Raw genomic sequence first — 27,680 nt, 5'->3', positions numbered from 1 at the left:
GTGGACAAAAAGAGGTAGGGTTTGTTTCAATTAAAGCATAATTATAACATCACTGTAAACTATAGGCCCGATGACGACAGCGCAGGGAATCGAATAAGTGCTGTTGCTCATTAGTTGACTCGATTCCAAACGTGTACGGCGTCTCTTTTACTGAGGAGATGTGCACGCGTACAGACACACGATGTGCACATCTCCTGTCCCCCTTCTGTTGTCGCACGCCTCACGCAGTTTCACTTTGGTAATGTGCACGCGCGCTCAGTTCGGGATGTCCTCAAGCCCCGGTGAGCGACACGCTTTCGCTTGTTTGTCTTGCATCAGCGAATCTGGTGTGAGAGCGCTTGTAAAGCAACACCTATGTTTTAGTGAATTCCAGTACCCCAAGGGAGCCCACAGTAAGTGGCACTGCTCTAGCCCTAAACTGGCCTATCCACATTGCAAAGGGCCGGCCTGGCCTGACTAACACTGCCCCGTTTCTTTACCCACTTTTCAGAGGGAGCGGCTTCACATGCGATTAACCAGCCTCCAGTTTGTTCCACCTATCCGGGCATCATATTTCACTGACCTTGGTCCAGCCCTACCCCTCTTTTTAAGTGAGATAAAAAACGGGAGTCTCTCATAGGGGCGTGACCGCTGTAATAAAGGGCATGGCTTAAAACACAAGCTAAAAATGTGTCCTTAGCATAGTGTGCCGCCCGACTGGTATTTTGCTGCTTCTGTCCATTCATCCAGATATATTACACAGCAAATAACATTACACCTACAACAAGCCCAGACTATTGGCTTAACGTTGCTTTCCACCCGTTGCTTTTCTGTCCATCACTTCTCCCTTTTGCTGCTGCACGTTTTGTTTTTATTATTCCGTTACAAGCGCACAGCTTTTTTTTTTATTAACGTTGCTTTCCACCCGTTGTTTTAAATTCCTTTACGAGCGCTGCTTATGTCATGCCGCCTCCCTAAACAGCAATGGTAAACTCCCTTGTTTTCAAAACGGCCACTTGCAGACACACTCTTCATGTACAACAGGATTCATGGGGTTATTTTGTTTTATGGCTGGAAAGGGTAGCGTTTACTTTTTTTTTTTACTTTACAAAAAGTGGTGTTTAAATAATTATTCGCTTGGAAAACGGATTTAGACTTCATTGTCATTGCAATTTTTGACATGCTTCAAAAAGCATTTGTATGCTCCGATTGATTGTGTACTCAGAAGTACCCCATGGCACAATTACGCACTGACTTAAGTGATTCCCGATCATCGTGCACTAAGAAGTCGATCCCCCCACCCCCCCCCAAGCCAAAGCAGGCGCCTACTTCTGTGCTTAGAGTGAAGGTATGTCTGGCGGATAACTCTAAAAAAAACACGCGAACGGGTGGCGGAAAATTTACGTCTTATCTTACCAGGTTAATCAAGCAAAATCTCATATTTTACAAACACTCTCTCCCTTCCATCTCGCTCTTGCTCGCAAACACACTCTACACACAGGTGAGCGCTTCCTCCTACTGCCACATACCCTCCTGCGTATCTCACCTGTTTGCTCCTCTCCAATCCCCAGCTGTTCCTGCACCCCCTCCAGTGTCAGCCAGCCCTGCACCATCTGCCGACCCCCACTATATTCTTCCAGGACTACAGACTTCGTTTCCTACCCCCGCCAGGACTAAGGCATCGCGGCAGAACCTTTCAGCCCCTGACGCCCCCTCCATACAGATACTCCCTCCCCACATTCCTTACCGGTACGCCATACATCGTGTGATGCCTTGCAGCGTGTCCCCAGAACTAACGGGGTGCTCAGTGTACCTCTATGCCCAGGCGGCCGCTCAAGGACACTTCGGCCTTGAATTCAAACTCGGAGCCTCAGCGCGGATAGACGGCGTGTCTTCTCTGGCGATCCTCAGCTTACGCCGGGACAGCCGATGTGCACGCTCACGGTGTCTCGTGCGCTCCCACCGCGCTTTCAGTTTCGTTCCTGCCCTCCAGCAACTTCCAGACATCAGTTAAAATGTCAAGAGAAGCCCCGTCATTAATCGACTTCCTAGAAACAGACCGGAGGTTTCTGTAGTGGAAAGTTCGACTCATCCTAAGGCAGGGCAGAGGGTTAAACTGCCTGCTGCTAAGAAAGTGTCCCACTAGTTTTTCTTTCCTTTGGCGTGCAGTTTACCTACTTTGTTTAAAAATGTTTCTCCACATTTGCGAAAAGTACTGAGGGTAGTTTTATGGGTAAGCTCCTTTTCTCACAGAAAATCAGAGAGCTCAGGATGCATTGGACACACAAGAACACTGGAAAAAACAAGGACGTTACACATGACTCCGTTGACTCTTCTCACTTTCAAAGAAGCAAATACATCTCATATTTATTTATTCCCACTGAGCCAGCGTAAAGCAGTTCTTTATTGCACACCTTCACCTCTGGTCGGTGGGCTGTGCTTTTAGGAGTCTGCAAGGCTTCTGAAGGTCGTGAAGCATTGGTGCAAGAAAAAATGAAAGTAGTTCAGGCAATCTGAAAGATTTGTTGATGTAATACAGAGTAAAACAGCATTGTTCTAGGGCTGGAAGGAGCAGACTCTGTCTGTCTTCAAGTGCCACCATCACTGCTTTGTCATTAGCTAACCAAGTCTGCCAAGGGAAACCCAGATGTCTGTCTTGCGATTGTTTACAGCATACCAAGTGAGTTTCCGTATTGACTACAGCCCCAACCCAGAGGATGCAAGCATCAAGGACTGCCAAAAGTGCCCCTGACACATTTTTACATGCAGGGTAAATTCCAGGTCAACCTGTGGAATCACAACTAACAAGCATTTGCAATGCAATAGGTCTCGCATTTGTGAGAGTTTGAGCTATTGGCATTGTAAATGACAACGCCTTTTATTTATGTGTTTTGAAAACTTGCAAACGGTGTGTAAATACGCACTTTGTACTTATAGAAACAAGGCTGGCAGTAAAGGAGGCGCAGTTACTGCCAGCCGTGCTTCTCGTAAGCAAGAACTATAAGCACCGCTTGCACGTTTTCAAAACACATAATTAAAAGCATTGTCATTTACAATGCCAATAGCTCAAACTATTGCAAATGCGAGAACTATTGCATTGCAAATGCTTGTTCATATTGGGAGTGATTGCCTCGAACTTTCGAAAATGGTGTGCGGATCAGGCTTGCCCCTCACATGGTGCCAGTGCCCTTTGTGGGCGGCCTCCTGTTCCTGCAACATGCTGGGTGTGCTTTTGGTACCTTCTTTGGTGGCCCTTCTCTTCCAGGTCTGCAGTACTTGCTTGGTATGTGCTGCAATGTTTTGCTTCCTTTGCTGCTTCAGTGCACTCATTTCTATGGTTCTTCTATTTTGGGGTTCCGGTTGCTACTCTGGGGTTCTACTATTCTGATTATGTGTTTGACTCTCTAGCTTAGGGCTTAGGATGCCCTGTGAAAGCTTCTTCAGGTTTCTGTGTTCTTTCCAGTTAGTCCACTTAGTTATGATTTCTGGTGCTTTTGATCCCTTGTGCTCATCTTAGGGGTGGAAGCTTGGCTTTCCCTGGGCCTGCTTTGCCTGCTGCTGCATGCGTTCTTGTTGTGTTCCTGTTTAGGTCTCGCCTGAGCCAGCGCATGTGCTGCTCTGCGAGACATTTAGTATTGGGGTTTTCAAAGTGCTACCAGAGGCTTTTGCTGGCCTCAAGCTTGCGTTCACACGAGCGTTCATGCGCGCAGCCGCCATCTGCCTCCCTTACAGCGCAATCACTTTCACTTTTTCCTGCTGCTGCGCACACATCACTAGCGTGTTTTTTTTTTTTTACATTGTTTGTGGCACCCTTCAAGCGCTATCACTTTTTCCTGCTCCCGCGCGCGCGCATCACTAGCATGATTCTGAATCTGACGCCGGTTCTCTTATTACAAGCTTCCCGCGTTGCGCGGCCAGTGCTTGTTAACAATTACTCTAGGTTCTTTAGCAGTGTTTTAACATCATTGTTTTCATTTTTGCAGATATTACTGCCGCTGGGTATATAATCTACCTCTGGTAAATTGAGGTATAGGGCTTCTGCCGCGGCTTCGTGCTCCCGCAGTGCATCTGCTGAAGACATGATGAATGCTGGTTGTACATGTTACTACAGCACAGCTGTGCTGACAGCGTTTTAACAAGCACCTGAATTGAAGAACAAAATCTCTCTACCCGCAACAAGTCACATTACATAGAGCCACGTCAGTGTACCGATGGGAGCAACGCTCGGTTCCCTGGTGTCCTCCGACTCCCTGGGTGGCGTAATCTGGCAAAGGCAATGGAGAAAGGACTACCAGAGTGCGGGTCTATCAATATTACGCGCCGATACAATTGAAAAAGTGAAGAAATGTGCCTAACCTTAGTCATATTCCTAATGACGAAAGATATATCATCTTGGTATTACTATGCCTAAAAGCAGCAAATCATTTGTCATTTTCAATAGGTCGCGCATTACTTAATTCAACAGGCTTTCATTACCGATGGACTGTTGTGCCAACAGTCTGCTTGTAATGGCGCAGGCCTCCCATTTTATATAATAAAATACATACATATATATACATATATTTCTCACGTTTCCTTTGGGATTTATCATATCCATCTGAACCTTTTTTCTTCCATTTTTTCCAGCCTTTTTCTTTAATACCCAGTGATTAAGGTTAGGCACATTTCTTCACCTTTTCAATTGTATCGGCGCGTAATATTGACAGACACGCGCTCTGGTAGTCCTTTCGTCATTGCCTTTGCGGAATTACGCCACTTGGGGCCCTGCCTAATCTTCCAGACAGGCAGGTACAAGGCCGCAGGTAGCAGCGCAGGTCATGCTGCTGTGGAATGCGGATCTCTTACGTTTTCCATCAGCCACCCTGAGCTGCGAGCCGTCTTTCGTTTTGTTGCCTCGCCCGTCTCTTTATAAAGGGATGCGCTCGAGGCCTCACATCTGATCTAGAGAGAAGATGCCCTACTCGCGCGTCTAAGGTATTTGTCTTGACACAAGTCAGCCGGCTTTTTCTGCTGTCTCACGTATGTGCCTCATTAATCGCTATGGGGTTATTTTCCTTTTCTTTTCCTGTTTATCCTGACTTTGCATGAAGTTCTTGGCATTCTCTCCATACCTTAAGTGCCTTAGCTATTCTCTTCCACGTGCTTCATTAATTTGCATTTATACATCGCTGTGGGGTTATTTTCTTTTTTCTTTTCTTTCCTTCTAGTGACCCGTGCACACTTTTTAAGTCTGTTATTGTGCTTTTCTTTTTTCGTATTAACTACTACGCTCACCTTGCATTATATATTATTTGACATGCCCGCCCTGCTTGCTCCAAGCAGCGTATGAGCGCAGACCATGCATATATAGGGGAAGCACTCAGGCGCCTAGTCTCCCTTTTTTGTGGCACGACCATCCACTTAACCTTCTTTCACTATGGAGCACTACACGCAGGGCACAAGTCCTAATAAAAGCATTGGCATAGCCAATAGGTCTCGCCTTCGGAACCTTATAAGTGTTTAACCAGGCAACAGTTGTTGTTGTTGCACCAAGGATACTGTGCTGCATAACTAAATACTTATAAGGTCCCAAAGGCGAGACCTATTGGCTATGCCAATGCTTGTTTATGTGGGATCAAGCCACGAGCTTTGTCTTATGCTCACAGATGCGCACTGGACGAGTACTGCTCCTGCACTTGTCCATGGATTTTTGGTTCATTGCATCGTGTTCTCCTGTGTTTCTCAGTCCACTTGCCTTGTGTATTTGATATCTTGCACTTGCCTAGTGCTCTGGCATGGGATGGCGCATCTGGGTGCATGCTGTGTACGCTTTTCCTCTTCTGGGCTTATCTCCTTCAGTGACATGCTGAGTCCTAGCATTTGTGTGGTGTGTCCTTCCTCTGACTCTGAGGCTCCCTTGGAATTTGTTTTTTACCCTGACATGCCTGCTGTTTTGAGCTCAGTCTTCCCTTTCTGTTGTTGGACTCTGATCTGCTACATTGTTGTCGATTATAGGCTCTTCTTTTCCCTTCTTTCCCTATGGTAAATTGCTCAGGCTGATCTATTCATGTGCCTTATTTTGGGTGTAACGTAGTGTCTGTGGTTATTCGCCTGCAGACTACTGGGTGCTGTGATTGGGTTTGTTTTGGAAACCACTGTGTCCTGTCTTAGATTTGGGCCTCCTCATTTGGTATTACTTTTCCTGCACCCACCCTGCTTGTGGGGTTTCATCACATTATCTTCCCTGGGCCCTGCAAGATCTTTGTGCAGGTATCTTTTGGTCTTTTTCACTGCAATGCTGGCTGTGGGTTATAGCACTTGCTTTTAGTTTCCCTGGCTCTCTTAGTGCCTCTTGATGGTCTCTGCTGGGGTTGGCCCCTAATTTTGGACCCTGCTCTGGTTGTGCCCCATGCACTTTGGGCATCCAGTGCTTGTTGGTCTTGTGTGTTTGGTCCTTCCTCCTTTTGTTGGTTGGTATAGACTCATGACGTAATGACTAGGACAAGAAAATAATGAGGAGGTTATACTTTCATTACGTACCAATAAATCCATTACTCTGATTCTGTTGCCTAATCCCTGCTCTTAAGATGGCACTGTTTGCCGATGATATTCTATGCTTTTTGACCAACCCAGACACCTCCCTCCCTGCACTGATTGAAGACTTGGACCACTTTCACCAGGTGGCCGGCTTTCAGATAAATCACTATAAATCTAAAGCTATGGGAGTGGTGAAGAACCAGGAGGAAAGTGAAAAAATTGCCTCTGGTTTCAAACTACAAATTGCTTCAACAGGAATTGACTATTTGAGGATGACCATCCCTCCCAACACTAGTGAGATATACCATAGTAATGCACTACCTCTCCTGGATACCCTGTTTAAAGATCTCTACTGGTGGGGTTGACTAGAGGTTTCATGGTTGGGCAGGATTAACTGCATCAGAATGAACTTTCTGCCATAATTACTTTACTTTTACCAATGCCTACCAGTGAAGATTCCCCTGAACGCTATAAAATCTATACAAAAATAGGTGGGCCTTTATTTAGAATAACAAAACACCTTGCATAGCCAAAGCTGTTATGTTTTGGAGCCCAGCATAGGGAGGAATGGGAGCCTCTACCTATGTAATGATATATACTGGTTGCTCAACGTAAACCAGTCCTCACCTGGTGCTCTCCAGACGCAGAGAAACCCTGCTGCCACGTGGAGTAGGGCTACTCATGGCTGTCTCTGCACCAGTTGCTGAGGTTGTCCCCGAGAGCACGCCGCTCCATGGGGACTTTGGCGTGGGCGACAGAGGTGACATTGCAGTACTGGAACAAGGTGGTCTGGACAAGACAAGAAAGATGACCAGGGTGGAGGATATCATGGCAGATGTTGATACTAACAAAGCACTCTCTCGTCTTTACTGGGCCCTAGACAAATCTATCCCAATAACAAAATTAACACTCATGGTCAACCGGCCTTTCCCTCTAGCTGATCGAGGTTGACTGGATACAAATATGGGGCAGAACGGCAAAATCGTCCCTTTGTCTACGAATGCATTCAAACTAAAGTTGTGGTGGCACTTGACCCCAGTCATTCTGAAAGTGATGTGTAATGCTCCTGCTAGTTGCTGGATGGGCTGCAATTCACAGGGGACCTATGTTCACATGTGGTGGGGCTGTCCGAAATCCAGCCATTCTGGGGCTTAGATTTAGAACTTTTAAAGGGAATCACAGACATAGAGCCACCCATAACTCTTTTGGGCCATTTGGGAATGGACAAACCTTACCCCGTCTTCCAAGCGGAAGAAAAATGTATAGCCCCACTTGTGTTAGCAGCCCGACTAGTGATAGCCTAGAAATGGCAAAATACCTCCTTGCCAAAAATAGACCAGTGGTGGGTGAAGGTATAGACGATACACAAAATTGAATGCCTCACAGCCACCTTGAAAGATACATTGCTTTAGACAAGATATGGACCCCGTTTCACACTTACATCAAAAGAGACAGGGGGATTCCACAACCTCCAGCACTGGTGCAACTGCCTGGAGTTGAGGCACTATACGCCAACACCTTGCAGGATCCAGATTAAAGAACTGACCAAGCTCAAATGCGAGTCTGACCCCTTACAATTTGTTCTCTTATTTGCCCTCCTGTGCATGTAAGTATATGTTTGATGTGATTCATTGGATGTACTGTAATGGCCTTGAAAATAGTTTAAATAAAGTTGTTTAAAAAAAAAATAATTAAAGGACCCGGTATACCTGGGCCTGCTGGTTAATCTCATTCCAGGTAGGCTTGAAATACCTGCTCTCTAATATGGGGATGCAGGCCAGAATCAGTCGGTATTCCCACACCAAACAAATGTGTTTTTTTTGTATACCATTTACCCTGTTTAGTGCAGTAACCCATCCTAATATCCGTAGCCTCAGTCACAACATTGTTATGGTTTGAGTAAAAGGAGCAGCATTTTAAATAAGACCAGTAGAGGATAATATGCTATTTCTGTGAGTGCAAAGTACATGAATAGCCAGACCAGCCTACAGTTCCCTCTGCCTTGCGACTCCAGCTGCACGTTAATTACTGATGAAACACAAAGAGGTAAGATCACCTCTGTTTCTGATTGTTGTTTCATGCAGAGAAGAGTGCCTAGAGGTTGGGCTGAACAGCTTTGCTTGACATGCAGTCAATTTCTCTCAAGCTTTTCAAGATGCATAAAACGTTTGTTTCTGTTTCCAGCTACGAATGCGGTTTTGAGTTTGCTTCACATTGCTAAAATAATGACACATATGGAAAAGTCGGTGCTCCAAGCATTTAAAACTCATATCACGTTTTTAGCAACTTAATTCTATTTGCGGTAAAGTAAACTAATGCTGTCAGTCTTTTTTCAATTTCAGTTGCCAGCTTGTGCTTGATTGTGAGCATCTGTCTTGTTTTCTCAACTCCCAGGTCCGCTCTGCAGATCCTCCACAAGGCCTGTGAAGTGGCCAGGAGGTACAACTACTTTCCAGGGGGGATGGCACTGGTGTGGGCCACATACTACGAGAGCTGCATTTGTTCCGACCAAAGCTCCATCAACGAGTGGAATGTGATGCTGGACCTGGAATCAACGCGCCCCGATTCTCCTGTTCTCTTTGTGGATAAGTTAGTCCTTTCTCATTTGTTTCCAGAAATTACTTAATATGCTTTTCATTGCCCATACACAGATACCACAGACATACAGTTGTGTGAAGCTTTTCTGGAAGTCATTGACTTAGACCAGATCATACTAATTTCCCTTCAATTACTTGGGGGAAATAGATGCATCGGAACAGCTGTGCATTCCTGCACCTAGTATGCTAAGCTCCCATATCTGGGTACAATTGAAGTTAAATGGAGTTTGATGATAATGTTTGCATGTGAGGGGATCCACATTGGTGCTCCTGTGTTGCTCATCAGTACACTAAAAATCCCTCATCTGCTTGAGCAATCAGGTTTCTGTATTCTGCCTGGCCAGAGTAAGTGCGGGTAAGCTGCTCATTTTGGTAGGCTGAGAATCCGTTTTAAATATGCATTTAGTTTGCCCATATTTACAGTAGGATGTTTCAACAGCAATTGTTCTGGACTTTAAGAAAGTTTTCGAAACATACACTCTCAGATAAATTACTTAGGTTTATAGCATCCATTCCACTTTACGCCATTTCTGCGAGATATTTCGAAGACATTTTTCACATTTTTACAGCTGGCAATACTGTGTGTGATAATTTTGTCATCTTGTTAGAAAACACATGTAGTCCTTTTCTCCAATCTCATGCATCATTTGAGCCACTTCAAAGTATAGGTGTTGCACCTGATTTAGTAGAGTCTCTCATACTGAAACCTTTCACCCATTGGCAATATCCTAAAGCATTAATTGTATGCTCGATGGCATTTGTGGCTGTAGATACACATGTTCTGCACATTCCTGCCATCTAGTATTGGGTTCAGAGTTGTGCAAGTTGTTTTTCTTCGAGGAAGTCTTTCAAGTCACAAGTTCGAGTGACTCCTCTCGGTGGTAATGTGCATGGGCATCAACTTCATTGTTAGATTGTTTATTCTCTGCCATCAGGTTCAGATGTGTGTGCCTCTGCTCCGTGTTTCGACCCTGTTTCGGTTAGTTTCTGCTTTTTTTTTTCTTGTCTTCGACGGTATTGTCGCTTGCGCTTTTCCTTCTGTGACTCCCATTAAAAACTCTGCCGATTTAGCTCCGACGGAAGCCCCTTTAGGGCGGTGCCCTTCAGGCCTACCTTCTCCATTGTTACCAGTCTTCCAGAAAATGCTTCATTGGTAATGGAACGCACACCCTTTCGGTTCTACCCGCGTTGACGCGCAAAGTACCCTCACACAGACCAACACTCGATGTGCAGCTTGTGCCTGCCCCTGTGATGCCTGAAAGTCCTTCCACTTCAAAAAGACTTATTGGGATCGGAAAGCTCGTCACCTCGAGATGTCTTAGAGATCCAATGACGACACTCCTGACATCCTTGGTGAGGAGTATGCCCAGGAGCAGCCATCGATCGACGAGGAGGGGGCATTCTCTGTCGATTAAGTTCGGGCTCCGAGGTTGAAGAGGGCTTATAGGTAGAGAACATTACTCCAGCTCAACAACCTGTGAGCACCACTACATCTGCTCCTGTCCACCATAATCCTCCCAAAAAATTCGGCAGCACTCGTCTCAAAATCTCAGGTCCCCGGGCCACCACTGCTATCTAGTTATGGGTGGCACAGAAGAACCTCTATGGATGCCCTGCCTTCGGGCTCGGACCAGAACACGCATGAGAAGTCAGCCATCCACTTCGGCTTCCTCGGACCAAGACCACCAACCGGCATCGAGTCGATCTTCGATACCGAGTCAACAACCACCATCTTTCACATCGGTACAAAGTGCGCAGTCTACTCCCAAGCTGAAAGCTTTGGAGCCAAAATAATCCAGGCCAACCTCCGAACTTTGTTCCGACACACAGGTGGAACAATCCTCCACAAGTTACAGGAGAAACTGAACACGCGCTCGAATAAACGTCATATTTTGGCGTATACTGGTTACACCTTCCTCTCCTTCGCCACCTAAAAGGAAGCTTACTTTTAAAGAAGCTTTAGACATGCCAGTTCCTCTAAAAAGGAAGACTATGGACAAAGCTACCAGCCCTACATCTCTTCCATCTCCCATACCAACTCCACCTCCACCACTTTCACCCCCACCTCCACGACTTTCACGCTCTCCTGCACCACCATCTCCTCCAGGAGAGCCACTAGATGACTGGCATCTAGGATCACCTTAGTCAGACACTGGTGAGTATGTTGGTTCCACAGGGAGATGACCCCTGGGACAACTATGACCCAGAAAAAGAGAGTAAAAGGATAGATGCTGCGGGGAGAGGAGTTGCAGCTCAGGCTGCCTCCCATTGGCGTATTGCAGACTCGCCGTCTCTCCAAGCACGCTATGACTGCATCCACATGGATGAAATGAAAGATCTACTTTAATATCTTCCAGAGGAGCACAGAAAACATGGTCAACAGTTTGTGTCTGAAGGTAAAATTATCACTACCAGTTCCATACTGTGTACATTAGATGCTGCAGAGACTACAGCCAGAGGAGTAAATACTAGTATTTTACTTCAGCGACACGCTTGGCTTAGAATCTCAGGATTTAAGCCTGAGGTTCAACAAGCTGTTTTAAACATGCCCTTATACAAGGAACATATGTTTGGCCCTCAGGTGGTTTCCACATTAGAAAACATTAAAAAAAGATACTGAGATAGCCAAAGCAATGGGGGCATTTCAGACACCTGCTGCCTGTGGGTTGTTTCATCGCTCAGGATTCCGTGGACCCTCCAAATCCAACTAGTCTGAGACTTTCACCTCCCAACAAAAGCAGCAAGGTCAGGGTTCATACTCTAAGGGCTACTACCACGGTTACGATAGAGGAAACAAAACACCAGAGGTAGAGGTAAAGGTACCTCCCCTACCGTGGAGCAGTGACCACCCTATCCTCACCCCGATCACATAACAGCTTATGGGGCCAGAATTCACAATTGCCTACCCGCAAGGCTTTTCATCAACATCAGGGAAGTGGCTATTAGCCATTATTCAACTTGGCTATTGTCTGGAGCTCATTAGCACACCACACAACATTCCACCTCGTGTTCACAGGATGTCACACGAGTATCAAACATTACTCAAACTGGAAGTTCAAAATCTTCTCCTCAAAGGTGCTATGGAGCCCGTCGCTCTTCAACATCAAGGGTATACTCTCTGTACTTCCTAATCCCCAAAAAGGACAGGTCATTAAGGCCAACTTTAGATCTCAGGCCATTAAACAAATACATCCTATCAGAACACTTCCATATGGTTACCTTCCAGGATGTCATTCCGCTTCTTCAAAAAGGTGACTTTATGGCAACACTAGACTTAAAGGACGCCTACTTTCACATACCAATACACCCAGCTAATCACAAATATTTAAGATTTGCCATAGTGGGTAAACATTACGAGTTAAAAGTTTTGCCATTCGGGTGTCCACTGCTCCTTGAGTGTTTACTAAATGTCTAGCAGTGGTCGTAGTATATTTCAGAAGACAAGCTGTCCACATATTTCCATACCTGGACAACTGGCTTATCAAAGACAGGACTCTTCATCAGTGTCAACAGGACACTCAGATGACAATAGATCTTCTCCACAATGTAGGGTGTACAACCATATTTAGAAGCAATCCTAAACACACGATCAGGATCAATTTACCCCAATCCCATAAGAATTCAAAGTTTTCAGACAATACTGCCCCAGTTTCAGACCAACCAGCAACTCGCAGTGAAAGTGGTCATGCGTCTGCTTGGGATTATGGCTTCTTGCATTGCAATAGTTCCCCACGCAAGATTACATATGCGTCCATTACAACAATGTCAAGCTTGTCAGCGGTCAAAGTCACAGGGTCAATTGACAGATATAGTGTTGATAGACCTCCACACTCACTGTTCTCTACAAATGTGGAACACCACCAACTTATTGACAGGGCTGCCTTTTCTCGACCCTGTTCCCCACCTCACTCACAACGGACGCATCAAAGATGGGATGACTTGCTCAACTCCAACACCTCTCAGTACAGGGCCTCTGGGATGTCAAGCACCAATCTCTCCAAATCAACTATTTAGAGCTTAAAGCTGTTCACTTAGCATTGAAAGCCTCACAATGTTTTCCTAGTCTGGACAGACAATATGACAGCAATGTATTATCTTCCAAAACAGGGGGGACACGGTCTACACAACTCTCACAACTGCCTCGACCATTTGGAACTGGGATGTACACCACATGCACCTACTAGCAGAATAACTTCTGGGAACAGAGAACAACTTTGCAGACCTGCTCAGAAGTCTACAAATGGGAACTTCACCCACAAGTCCTCCTAGTCTACTCCCAATAGTGAGGCTTCTCTCATATGGATCTATAGGCCACAGAGAAAACGCAAAATGCCCAAACTTGACCTCCAGGTTTCCACACCCACTATCCATGGGCAATGCACTATGGATGAGTTAGTCAAAGATATTTGCCCACGCTTTTCCACCTCTCCTTCCATTACTGGTTCTGAAAGTCAGGCAGACATCTCTATCCAATAGCTCCCACTTGGGCTCATCTTTCTTGGCTCACAACATTGCAAAACCTTTCAGTAGTTCCACAGGAGAAGCTCCCAAACCCGACTTTCTCCCGCAAAATTACAGACAAGTTAGACACCGAGATCCCAAAACTCTCAACCTAGCGATCTGGCACCTGCCGTTCACTGTTCCACTCCTTATGAAATCCCAAAAAGCACTGGGACGTGGGCGGCGCTGACCACATCATAGCACTTTTTTCAGTGACTTTCAGCCACGCTGAACAGCATATGTTCTGCTATACAACATGGCTAAAAGACATTCACATTGACAACGCCAATAGGTCTCGGTTTGCCAAGACCTATCGGCTTTGCCAATGCTTGTTTTTAGTGTCCGAGAGCTTCTCTTGCTAACCTGGACACCCACTGATGAAAAATACCATACGAGGTCGTGAGGATTCATTTTCCTCTGTGACTGCATGAATGTATGGTAATACCAGAAGGGGTTTGGCTGTTTCTTTGAGGTGTGTTGCACTATTTGTATCTATGTTTGTTTACAGAGACAAGGAAGAAAGAAGCACACGAGGAAGACAGCAACATGTAGCGTGTGGGGGGAGAGAGTAGCAGCACGGGGAAAGAAGCACATGGACGAGAGACTGCAACTGAAGTGCAGGTGCAGAGAAGCACAGATGAGTAAGAGTAACATGGAACGTGGGGGAGGCTGCTGGAAAACACATGCTCTCCACATGGAGTGCTTAAGCAATAAGAAAAAAGCAGCTCTCTAAAGGTAAGCAGTGGTAGGACACAAGTAAAAGGAATATGCTGCAGGAGAGGGAGAAACACAAGATAGAAAAGGCAAGCCATCGAAGAAAAAGTGAGCAAATGAGTGACAATAAAGCCACCCAATGATTAGCATTGGGCGGGCTCTCAGGCCACTCGAAGGGGCATATTATCAAGAAACGGCGTTAAAATTGTCGCCGCTTTAGCGGCAGAAAACTGCCGCTAAAGCGGCGATAATGGGCTTGATAATATGCCGCAGAGAATTCCCATAGAAGCCCATGTTCTGGTGTCAACATGGGCTTCTATTGGAATTCTCTGCGGCATATTATCAAGCCCATTATCGCTGCTTTAGTGGCAGTTTTCTGCCGCTAAAGTGGCGATAATTTTAACGCCGTGCTTGATAATATGCCCCCAAGTTCTTTGTAGGCCGACAATAGGAATTTTGCAGCCAGAGAGACTCGACCTAAAAAGACACATTTCATTCATCAAGGCCTTCTCTGCTCTATGACTGTGCCCCAGAGATGGCCATGCACCCCTTCAGGAAGGCCCTTCACCCTAGCCCCTTCAGGAAGGCCCTTCACCCTAGAATCAAGGGGTGTGCACCCAACTGCAATGTTTTGAATTAAAAGCTCAACATATTGCCATGATGTAAAGGCAGCACCCTCAGAAACGTGACTCCAAGAAGGACCCATCTGCAGCTCTCAGGCATACCCAAGCACTGACTGCTGTGACAATGGGCAGAACTTGTCAGTGTGCTGCACGTGACCTGCTGGAAAGGGACCCCCCCATAACCCAACAGGCTCAGTGACGAAGCCTAGCAAGTGACAATCACCCAATGAACGAGCCATAATGTGGGACCACATCCCCCGCCCCTTCCAGCAGTGAACCAGGATAGGGGAGAGGACGTGGTGTAACGTCCAGAGCTTCCGACTTTGGAGGTGGAACCAGGTCCGAATCTCGGCGTGGGCTCAACATCCTGTGATTCTGGGCAAATCACTTAATCTCCACGTGCCTGCTAAAAATGAACATGTCCGTCTGTAACGTAACTGGTGCTTATGTAAAGCGCTCTGATACCCTCGGGTCGTGCTCGCGCTATCAAACTGCCAAAAAACAAGGCACCTGCGGAAGCCCGGATTGTGTCCGTTATTTCTAGCGGATGTTTCCACAGTTTGAGAGTGACCGGGGTTCACGGGCTCCTTGTGACCCGCGCAGTGACAGCAGACAGCAGAGACAGCACCCACGATAAAGGGCGAGTCGCATAAGGCGCCGGCACTCGGCCCTTTGGATCCAAGTGCATGAAATGAAACGAAGAAACAGCCCACGAGGGGTAATTCAGAGAGCTCGAGAAGCCGTCGGAGCGATGATTCAGTCACACATCAGAGGAGCTTGCGCCCTCCAAGTGCCACAAATAAAACATCACAAGTGTACCAGCGAGGGAGAGGCCACTGCGCAGAGTGGCAAAGATGGCGCGAACCCTCCTGAACGCATCTAGGCTCCGGGACAAGGAGCTCAGGAGGCATCTTTACAGCTAATGGTTGAAGAGCCTGAAAGGGGGAGCCCTAATCAGAGTGATACCGGCTGCGGAGAGTGAATCCCCACCATGAGCAGAGGCTTCACCCAAGCTGCAGCACTTCTGAAGCGCCACGAATACTGCACGCAGGGACAGTCGAGGCACGCTACCCAACAGGAGTAGTGCTGAGAGAAGGAAAACTGTAATACCAAGCGCTGCACCGCGTCACCAGAGAAAGTAAGAGCAATGGACCTGCAATAAGAATGCCCCACAGTACCACCGAGGAAGCAGGTGAATATCACCTTTACTGGGAACACGTCAAGAGCCGTTTTCGTTCCTTGTTACGCCTTCCATTCTGAAGTCACTCCTGCTTTTCTAGTGCCTCGATGGCTCACATGATACATCCATTAAACAAGGACAAGCCGGGCGAAAGCGAGCTCCAGCTCGCTATGCCCTGAGATGGACAGCTCCGCGAGGCAGACCCCACACGCTATCCTGGGAGGTGTGAAAGTGGCGCCGAACAAAACACGGCTTCTTTCATTTACTTGCTTCCCTGTGAAATGGATCCCAAAAAAACAAGCAACAAAGTGTATTGGAGCCGCAAAGCCATAAGTAAAGCGATCGCGAAATTGAAAGTAATCGCTTTTGGAAACATAGGAAGCCGCAAGTGGTGCACGTGCGCCACAGCGAGCCATATGGTTTCAATTATCGCGCCCGTGTCTGGGCACGATAATTGAAACCATATGGCAGCAATGCGTGTAATAGAAACCAATCGGCCATAGGCGGAGCAATGCGCCCGCCTTTGGCCTATTGCATGCTATCTTAAAACAAACAGGCAGGCAAAGGCCAATAGCAGGACACAAAAGTAAAAACACACACACAAGCGTATACAATTCCAGGCTCGTTTCGGAACACCGGACGAAAGGACTCTCGCTGCGCGAGCAGTCCTGTGCACTGCATCGCTAGGCGCGAGACCTAAACAGGATATCAAATTCATGGAAATCACAATTGTGGATAATTTTGCAAAAGTACATTTTTGTGTAATAATATTCTTTTTATGCAGTTCTTGAACAAATTTAACAATTTTGCTTTTGTAATGTTCATAATATGTTTAATTATATTCAATGAAGGCCCAAGTTTGCCCCATAAGCTGAAGATCCCATATTAATATCGATACACCTGGTTGAATGTAGAACCCATTAAAAATCCTCTTTAATCTTCTTCTCTTTCCACCACACTACATTATTGGAAAGTAAAGGTGTCCGAACAACACTGGTTTTGGCTTGCAAGAATCTTTGCACCCAAGACCTTTTAAAGGAACCATAGACATAAGGTGACCAGTTACATGGTACTCTTAATAGAGCTCCGTGTTCTGTAGTATGCTTGTGTCAATAGCAAACCAAATAACCGAGAGCAGTCAAAGGCCTTCTGTAGTGTTCCTGCCGCCAAAACTTCTCTGAGCAAAACATCCTCTTAGATCCTCCATTTATCTTTAGAATTATCTCTTGGACTGGTCTTAGGGTGTAGGCTAACTCAATGACTTTACGTAAAAAGCATTTTTGCACCAAGTGCAAATGTTCAGTGTGATTAAAAATATATGTGAGGTCTTAAACAGCACCATAGCTGCCTCACAAGTCGATAAATAGAGCATTACCCCTGACCCAACAATCTACCCTTGATCTTCCTTCAATGATTGTGTCGTCCCTGGATCCATGCCTCCTGTTAAGCTCTTCAGCTCGGTTTCACACTTTACAAATGCAAACACATACATAGATACCTATTACATTCTATGGGCAATCCTAAGAAATAAATAAGTGAGAATTGTGCTTAAATATGAATATATGTGATGAGTATGAAAAAATTAATTTGCTTACCGATCAGATTATTTTCTCAAGGTTATTCATGGATTTTATTTACACCAGAGAGAAAGCTTCTTGTCTCTTTTATGCTCTCAGAATTAAGTCTCAAATGAAAACAAGGTGTTGGTAACTTGCCATACTTTATTTTGGTTTGCAAGAATTTTAAAAAGTATTAGTATGAAGTAGGGAAGATATGTTGCATTTTGCATAAAAAATAATACTGAATGTTATGAAACTCTTGTAGAGGCAAAATTAACCAACCTGGAAGTGGTTAACTGCTATATTAGATTGTGTTGAAGGGCTCCTAAAGCACAATTGGGAAGTTGAAAATGTGCCCATTGCATTGTTAATATCTATGATTCTTAGATGGTACAAACATGATGACTCCACACAAGGGTTTAAATAGTTTAAAATGATTTTATAGTTGTGCTTGAAAGGTTTCTTCCTACCCCTGATCACTCAGTTTGACTGCAGTGACTGAATGTTGACTTCACAAATGGATGTATGAATGGAAATACTAATTATAACACAACAATGAAAGTTGATAAAGCTAATAAAAAGGAAAGAAAATCACTATTAACACATTGTTTGGCCATTGCATTTTATCAGTTGTATAATAGCGAATGCCCATTGTCTTTCTTGTGGACTTGTTGACTTGATTGCATTTGTCTTTTATGTGGACCTTGTGATATGATTTGAAAAGGATACAGCAACCTTTGTAATGCAATGTTGAATGACACTTGAAAAATAAACCGGGTGGATCTTTTTTGGTATAATTTCTAAATCGGTCAAAAAACATTAAAGAAAAAAAGGGAAAATATTGTGATTCCCATAAATCATTACTGGTATATATTTTATTTTATTTGTGTTGAAAAGGTGTATAAAATATGCTAAATTTAGAGAAGGAAAATGTTATTTCAAATATACCGCTAGTGTTCACATTGTGTGTGGAAAAACCTAACACTATTCCATGTATGCATGTATGGATAGAGATACACGCTCACAGAATAAGTGCAGTGTAAATCTTTCCTACTTAAACTCTATGATGAGCATGGGTGATGGGGAAGAGAAAGTGGGGAGTAAAAATGTAATTGTACTTCTTCCTTGAAAGCTGTGTTTTCACATTGAACATTAAAATATTTGGAGAGCATACCAAATTTGATGTATCTGATAGAGACTTCTAACTGCAGACTCCTTGCCTTAGAATAATCCCTAGGTGTCTGGATCCAGAATTTTTCTTGAGCAGTACCCCTGCGCGCTGGTAGGTGGCATTGTGTGTCTCCATGTGGCGTTGTCTGCACTGGAAGTGATGTGAGCGGTGCCTATATAGCTGCCACCCCAGCGCACTGACATCAGTTCTTTTCTTTGCATGTTAGTCAGCACAGATCTGGAAAGAGCTATCCCTAGTCACTTTTTGACTAGCCCTTTTTCAACTTTTTATCGAAGTTTTTTGAGAAAGTCTTCTGCAGGTGTGGCAGGAATGTCATCTAGGAAGGCTGACTTGATGTCAGTGATGGACCCGCACCTTTTTTGTCTCTGGTGCCTCGAGCATGACCAAGCTTGAAAACTTGCATTCTTTTTCATGTAATGAATCCAAAGGCCCTGAGAGAGTGGTCCCTCAAGCTCCTGGCGATTCGATGTGCAGCGCTGCGACATTCTCGATCCCGGTCGAGAGGAAGGTCCCGGGATCGGTCGAGGAGCCCTAGATCTTCGTCACCCTCAAAGTCTTCTGGTCACTCGTGTAAGTCCCACCACAAGAACAAGAGTAAGAAGTCGAAGAGGTCTTCGACCTTGCCTCGTCCGTCAGCCGGCGAGACAAGGGTGCATTGCCAAATGAGGCCTGGCTCCACGGTTGAGCAAGCGCCTGGGCTGGCTCAAAGCCTCCCTGGGTTTCTGGGAGCTGGAGCGACCCCAGCTCAACTTCAGGAGTTTTAGAAGGCCATGTCCCTCATATTTGAGCATCCCGCTCCTGCACCTTTGGGCCCCGCGGGTCCTGGTGGGGGCCCCTATTTGTTCCCCGCTGGCTTCTCTGCCCCCTTTGGATCCACGGATGAATCTGGACCGGCACCAGTCGTACCACCTCGACCTTCCCCGATGCTGATGCTCCCAGCACCACTGCCCCCATTCTGATCTCTGACACAGACCTGTAAGGATGTTGTCTCACGCTGACTGGAGCCATGCCTTCCAGGCAGTAGTCTGAGACCTATTCCATTGGGCTAGGACTCTGGGAGGATTGGGAGGGGTCACTGGACCCTGGAGAATACCAGCTTTTAGATCCAAACATGGACTGGTGTGAGGACATGGCGGAGGCCAGTGGACAAGACACTTCTCCAGATACTGGCATGCTTGCTTCCCCTACCGTGGCTATGGAGAAGGTAGTGTCATTTGCAATGGTGGTGAGAAGGGCGGCTGACATCGTGGTCCATAACCTGCCCTCAAAGGCAGTCAAGACAATCGTCTTTACAGCGGTGCTTCAGCCAGGAGTGACCTCCGCAGGACCGCTTCTCTCATTTAATGAACCCCTTACAACTATCCTGCATGGGACCTGGCCCAGCACAGGGGCTTCTTTGAACAGATCAATTGCCTTCCTCCACTGCCCTACCCCAGGGGACCCCAATTTTCTCACACAACACCATACCCCAGAGAGCTTGGTGGTCCATGCTTCTGCCTCCTGTGTAAATCCGGGAGCATTCCTTACTGCCCCACTGGATAGGGACTCCAAGAGGCTGGACACCTTATGCAAAAAGATGTTTTCTTCCACCAGCCTGACACTGCGGTCCATGAACACCATATGCATTTTAGGCCTTTACTCCTATTCTCTATGGGATTCAGTTGCACAGGTTCTGCCCACGGTTCCGGAGGAGGCCATGGCCATACTCTCCCAGGCGTTGCTGATGGGGGAGATTCAGCGGAGTTCACGATCAGATGTGGACAGGATTCCTTCGGCTCGCTGTGCAGAGCGGCTTCCTCAATGGTTGCCTAATGGCGCCACGCCTGGCTGAGACCAACTGGCTTTCCCAGAGGATGTCCAAGTATGGACATGCCATTTGATTGTTCCTGTCTCTTCGGAGCTAAAGGTGGACTCAGCGCTGGAGTGCTTTAAGGAGAGCAGGGCTACAGCCAGGTCCTTGGACCCTTCTATGGTCCCTTACACCCCCAGTCCGCCTTCCTCTTCTTTCATGGCCACAGAAGGGTCTTCCAGCCACATCTATGCCCTCCCAGCCACCACAACACGCAAGCTTACCAGCCTATGCGTGGTTGAGGAAGCGGTACCCACATACCCTGTGGGTACGGTAGCCAGAGGTCTGGCCAATACCCCGCCTCCCCGACAGCCCCAGGCTCCAGACCCTTATAGTTTGCCCTCTTACCATCATGGGCACCCAATGGGGGACAGGATACACCATCACCTGCCCCACTGGAGGTCTATAACATCAGACCGATGGTTTCTTCAAATTGTCCAAAGTGGCTATGCCCTCCCCTTTATAACTGCCCATCTACCCATGCCACCTGCTTGCGACAAGCTGATGGAGGGCTATCTTACCTTGCTCTGCCAGGGAGTGACTGCTCTCTACCGATGCCAGAAGTGGTTGCAATTCCTGCTACTTGCTGGTGCCCACCAATGACAGAGGCCTTCGTCCTATTCTAGACCTGCCCCCTCTTCATTTCTTCCTCTAAAAGGAGAAGTTCAAAAGGCTCACGCTCACTCAAGTCATGTCTAACCTCGACCCGGCATGCACTTTCAGTTTGACATACTCCCCTTTGGCCTTGCCATCGCCACTTTGCTGTTCACCAAGGGAATGACCGTGGTTGTAGCTCATCTGCAAAGATCAGTGGTGCCAGTCTTCCTCTAGCTCGACGACTGGCTGTTGAAAGCGCGCTCACCTCTGGCTGTCGTCTCCCACCTCCAGACTACATTGGATCTCTTGCGATTTGCTGGGGTTCACTATCAACATGCCTAAGTCTCTCCTGACTCCCTCTCGGATGCTCCCTTTTATCAGAGCTGTTCTGGTCACGGTGCAGTTTCGGGTCTATCATCCCGCCCAGCAAATCCAGGTTATTCAGAATATGATACCAATGTTTCAGCCTCTCTCCTGGATTTCGATAAGACTAACTGGGTGGCTTGGACTCATGGCCTCATGCATCCTGCTTGTGCTTGTGACACATTTCCGCTGGCATATGCGAGCTCTGCAGTGGAACCTGAAGTTCCAGTGAGCGCAGCATCAGGGAAATCTCTCAGACATGGTCCAGATCTAGGAGGGAACTGCAAAAGATCTGCAGTGGTGGTTAACAAACCACAATTGGGTCAGCGGCAGACCCCTCTTCCTTCCCCAACCATTTCTTACATTGGTGACACATGCGTTACTCCTGGGATGGGGCGGCCATCTGGGAGAGGTGGATATCAGAGGCCTCTGGTCTGCGGTGGAATCAGGACTCCACATCAACTTTCTGGAGCTCTGGATGATCCGGTTGGTGTTAAAAGCTTTTCTACCCTCCACCAAGGGAAGGCTAGAGCAGGTTTTCACGGACAACACCACCACCATGTGGTACTGCAACACACAGGACTGTCAGGTAGTTCCTATAGTACCCATGCAGGACCTGCGCATTTGTATAACATAAACTGTAGGATTGGTGGCAGACTAACTAAGCACCCCCACCGCGTATGTTAGCCAGTTTTTGCATTAGCTAGCTCACAGTGCCACTAGTGTCTCCTCTTACCGGGGATAGATTAGTTTCTGGCAACCTCAGATCATGACAACCCTGATCCCTCAAGATCGTGGAAACAATGTACTACTTTTCGCTCAGTCACTCGTGCTCATTTAGTTTCTCTCAGAGTATTTATTGCACAGTTCTTCTAGTGTAAAATATATGCGCTGCGATAACCGTTAGACAGTAGCAGAGATATATGATCAGCAGTACAGTGAATATAGAAGGATAGTACTGTTCTACCATTTTGCAATAAGCATGAATAAATACATGAATATAAAATGCAGGATAAAAATGCGGTACTCCTACGATGCCTATCTAGTTGTACCTAAGTGTACCTAGCATATGAGTAGGTGTGAAGGCAAGAATCCCTCTAGGATTTAGTCGAACCCCATTACCTGAAGTGTGAGAAATGTCGGAGCCCTTCTTGGTCTCGAGTTGGACACACCGCAAGGGATGTGTCAGATCACTGTCAGATGGAGTGTCTGCATGCAGGAGCCTCCGCGTCTCTGGTCAGTGTGTCAGCCTGGAAGTCTCTTTTCCCTCTGACTACTGATAGCAAGAGGTGCTGTATTTATACAGAAGAGTATATAGAGTCCCTTGTTCTTGTGTTAGCCATTGTTGGGTATGAGGATGGCGTATGTGATGAACCTTGTGTGTAGATATTAGGAAGGTGGTGTATAGCCCCTGCCTGGCTTCCAAGTAGCCTTATGAATATTCATTCATGCTGTGTCAATCTAAAGATGAAGTCATAGAACACTATTGTTCAGGGAAACCCTTCTTGTGCCCCCAGGCCTAGAACTAGGTAAAAGGTTCAGCCCATAAAAGGCGTTCAATCCTTAAGAAGGCTCGTTACTGTGTAGAGGAAGTGATCTAGGTGAAAGGGTATGATGTTCCCCGGGCCTATATTAGGGTACCTACATAAAACATAAAAGGACTGAGTGGGGTCGGGACCCTTTGTCAAGAGACCTTAGGTTTCTTGACATGGCTAGAACAGCAGGGAATTTTCCTGGTGGTTCAATACCTGGCGGATTCTCTGAACACCAAGGCAGATGAACTCAGCGAAGGTGCCTAGTGGATCACAAATATCGTCTCCATGAAGGTGGTGAAAGCTCTCTTTCCGTAGTGGGGAGAACCTTGGTTAGATCTGTTTGCCACCGCTGAGAACATGCAATGTCAGCTTTTCTCCGTGCTGGAGTTTCCAAGGCGACTCTCGCTCAGAGACGCTTTTCATTGTGAGTGGAGTTCAGGCCTCCTGTATGCCTTTCCGTCCATACTACTGCTGCCCCGAGTTCTCAAGAAGATCAGTAGCTGCTGGGGTGGCACCTATATAGGCACCGCTCACGTCCCTTCCGGTGCGAACAATGCCAATGATGCCACGCGGAGCAAAATGACACCTCCTAATGTGCACAAGGGTACTGCTTGCAAAACATTTCCAGATTAAGTCTGACATCTGGGGATAATTCTCTAAGGTAAGGAATCTGCAGATACATGCTCTCTACCAGACAAGACATTGCTGAAGGTAAGTAACTTGCTCATTTATGTATATTTTGTGAAGCCACTGAAAGTAACATATTCATATGTTTGCTTTATACTAATCCTTGTACTGACCTACGCTTCTGCCTTTTAGGCCGACGGAGGGGGAAAGAACAGAGTGTATCCTTAAAGCCCAACTCCGCAGTATCATGATGAGTAAGGACCTGGAAAATGTAACTTGCAAAGAAGTGAGTCTCATTATGTTTTGCATCAGTTATTCTTCTAGTGTGTAAAATGGCAAAAAATACATTTAGGAACTGTTTCCTCCATTTACTTGCTATACTAACCAATCATAATATTCTAAACCCTAGTCACTCCATCGGTGTGTTTCATTAAAGGATGAATGGTGTCTCAAATATGACTACTACAGGATCATATATTATTTGTATGGAGGCTGTTGAGCATATGGAATAGAGATGGGCAAGGTAGGTGGTGCATTTGGGTCCACTGTAGAAGGAAGCTATGTGAACCTTTCTCTGAATAGCACGCACAGCCAAAGGACCCCCAGCCCTCTGCCTGACCAAGGAATACGTTCTGAGCGATCAACATGTGAGAAAATCTGCAAGATCACATGTTCCTGGTTTTCTAGACCTAGAAAGTCAATGTGATAGAAACTCAATGTGTTTCGGTAGTTCATGTGGGCATGCATGGCTTTGTACAAGATAATCTTGTAATGTCAGACTGTTGCATCATGTAAGATTGTGTGAGACTTTATCTTTAACCTCAGAGTGAGGCAACCACATCATTATTTTCCAAACTTCGGTGCTGATGATTGAATTTCTTTTATGTCTGCTTTGTCCATGCCCATGATTAAGCAGTTTTGCATATTCCTTTAGAAAAGCTACTGTAAAACCCATGTTTTTACATTTGACATCTCTCTCCCTTTCGTCCTTTTCTACTATTCACTATCACAGCTATAAATAACTTGCAGTATGTCCCCTAACATATGCTACTGCAGGCGTAATGGTGTATTGATCTAAAATCCCCTGACTTGCGTAAAGAAAAGCTTTCTAAAAATCTGCCATTCTTGATATTTGTGTTTTCAGATTCGGACTGAACTTGAGAAGAAGATGAACTGCAACTTGAAGGAATATAAAGAATACATTGACAATGAAATGTTGCTTATTCTGGGGCAAATGGATAAGCCGACTCCCATCTTTGATTATCTCTATCTGGTGAGTGGAGCCATCGTATGCCTCTAACTAATGAACGTTTAGATAACTTATATTTATTGTTTAAATGAGTTTTTAGCATAAGCTCATGGCACTCGATGTGAATTCATGCATGCTTGATGTTTTCTGTGGTGAGCAAGTTGAACATATATCAGTTGTTTTCTTGCGAATACTTCAGGCTTGTGTGCTGAATAGCGTGCAAAAGCTACTAGTGCAACATGAAATTTAGCACAATTATGCTTGTATGTACCTGTAAGGAAATGCCTGTTTTTTGCATGATCGCACCCAAAAGATTTGGACTGATGCTACTTGTTTTAAATTCTTTTTAGTGTAGGAAGAAGCAACATTAAAACAGACATGACGTGTGATGCCACCCAATGCGTGGGTGTGTTCTTGATCAATACAGTAGGATTGCTGTAACATTTCAGGTCTTTGAGTCGCATCGTACAGAATTAAACACTAAAATATCCTTTGTAGTGCTGCCATAGGTCTCATACCTATTTGAACGTATGTGGGCAGTCCCTCACACACAAAGTGTTTAGCCCCAATACACTAATCCATATCTTGAGATCATTCTTTCAGTCGTGGTATTGCAGGTGCCCCTCCTACCCAGTGTTGCGTGATATTACGTCTGTCTATAACTATACCCATATTGCAAAATAGGCAATGGTACATAGTGCTAGGCTGGTCCTCCCATATACCCATGGTGCAGAGCTTCCCACTGGCGAGCAGCAGCTGTCCCATCACTGCGGACAGGTTCCTCATCTCTCGTTAGTGTGAGTGTAACATTGAGCACTCCCATAGACTGTATAGGAATGTGCCCCTCTATCCACATTCTCTGTTCAGTCGTCAGTACCGGGCCGTCATATCTTCAGCATCAGTATTGTAGTGTAGTACCCTATAGTGGATGTTTAACTGGATTAAATAAAACCCTGATTTTATTGCCACCTCCCTAAGCCCCTGGAGTGCCTCAATCCACTCCTCTTCCATCAGTTCTCTGAGGTCTTGCTCCCATAGTCACCTCAGGGCCTCCAATACATCGAGGAGATTGTTTACAAGCTTCCGGTATATAAGGGTAATGGCTTTACGCCGTAATGATTTGTCTAGTATTCCATTTTCTAGTGGGTTTGCATCCTCCACATATATATCTTTCGGTACGTCTTTACAGATAGTGTGTACAAGTAGCGAAAGTCCTCACTTTCAGGTATCTCAAATTACCCCTTAGCATCTGTAATCTCTCTATATTGATATAACCCCACATACAATTTAGTGTACTAATTCCAATAGGATCTGAGCATTCAAACCCAGTCAGACGCTGCGCCTCTCCAAGATTCCCATAGTAGAATATCTTTAGTCAGCACTGAGGACCACCTCATCCCATGTGCCGAAGAGCTTTGTCCCAACACCACCCTAATATATGTTGGCCAGGCAATACTTTGTCCCATATATAGCAGTCACATATCCTTTAGAGCTCATCAATGCTCTATCATGCCATACAGAGGATTCTGCCTGCAAACACCCAGTCTTTTATTACAACCAATTGCTCTGCCCAGTAATATTTCCGGAGGCCGGGAGGGCTATGCCGCCCTCATACACTCCTTAATTTAGAGAGCGCTATTCTGTGGGCACCGTCATTCCACAGCAGTTCCCTCAGCTCTTTATCTACACTCTCAAAGAAGTCCTCTGGTATAGCATATGGTGTGTTTTGTAACGCATTAAATACATTTTGTAGGACTATATTTTTATATAGAAAAGTAGCATAAGTGGGAGTGTTTTCTACTGTGCAGCATCACTTCTAAAGTTCTTGAGGATATTATAGAGGTTGTCCTTAAGGAAGTCCCTTGGGGACCAAGTAATCTGGATGACCAAGTATCGGCAGCCCTCTTGTCTGTACCCTCAGCTCCCATTTTGTGAATGTGTAGAGAACCGATTTTGGCCAGTTAATGTGAAATCTACTGTATCTCCCTATATGTGTATTCTGCATTACTTTGTCGATCAAGCGCTCCGGGTCGGAGACATACAATAAGATGTGATCGGCGTACAGGGAGCTTCTCTTCAATCCTATTATGTCCCATCACAGACTCCAGACCAGCGGATCACTTTGCACCCATGTAAACTAATCACACTTCATCCAGCACATAGAGCATAGATAACAATGGACAACCCTGCCTGGTGCCTCTATGAGGAGGAAACATTGCAGAATATTCACCATTGACTCTTACACATGCTAGAGGGTCCTTATAGATGGATTTCACCCATGCCAGATTGCTAGACCCTATATTCATCAATCCCAACACTCAGAACAAGTAAGGTAACTGAAGGGAGTCAAAGGTATTGGATGCATCCAACAACACCAACACCATTGGTTCAGTAGACCTGTCGATGTAGGCGTAAAGCCGAACAGTCATCTCAAGTTTAATGTTGTGCTTCTACCAGGAACAAAGCCGCATTGGTCCGGGTAGTTCTCACCCTAGTCAATCAGGTCGCTAGTGCCTTGGCAAAAATGTTAGTCTCTGCGTTTAGGAGAGAGATTGGCCGATCGGAGGAGCATAGGTTAGCAGGTTTACCAAGCTTATGTA

The 27,680-nt window shown here is 45.9% G+C and overlaps 1 protein-coding gene across 3 annotated transcripts in view; it reads left to right on the top strand.

The window, feature by feature from the left end:
• The window catches only part of SSH1 (slingshot protein phosphatase 1), a 441,967-nt gene that overhangs the window by 294,552 nt on the left and 119,735 nt on the right, over positions 1 to 27,680 (top strand). For all 3 annotated transcript variants that reach the window (XM_085636457.1, XM_085636458.1, XM_085636459.1), the window contains 3 exons: positions 8,890 to 9,084; positions 24,024 to 24,117; positions 24,976 to 25,104. In XM_085636457.1, coding sequence (XP_085492583.1) covers positions 8,890 to 9,084; positions 24,024 to 24,117; positions 24,976 to 25,104 — 418 coding nt within the window. The remainder of the gene's footprint in view (positions 1 to 8,889; positions 9,085 to 24,023; positions 24,118 to 24,975; positions 25,105 to 27,680) is intronic.

The sequence above is a fragment of the Triturus cristatus genome, chromosome 11 (genome assembly GCF_964204655.1).
Source record: "Triturus cristatus chromosome 11, aTriCri1.1, whole genome shotgun sequence".
NCBI lineage: Eukaryota > Metazoa > Chordata > Amphibia > Caudata > Salamandridae > Triturus > Triturus cristatus.
The sequence above is the reverse complement of the archived record's forward strand: the minus strand, read 5'-3'. Positions and strand labels throughout refer to the sequence as shown.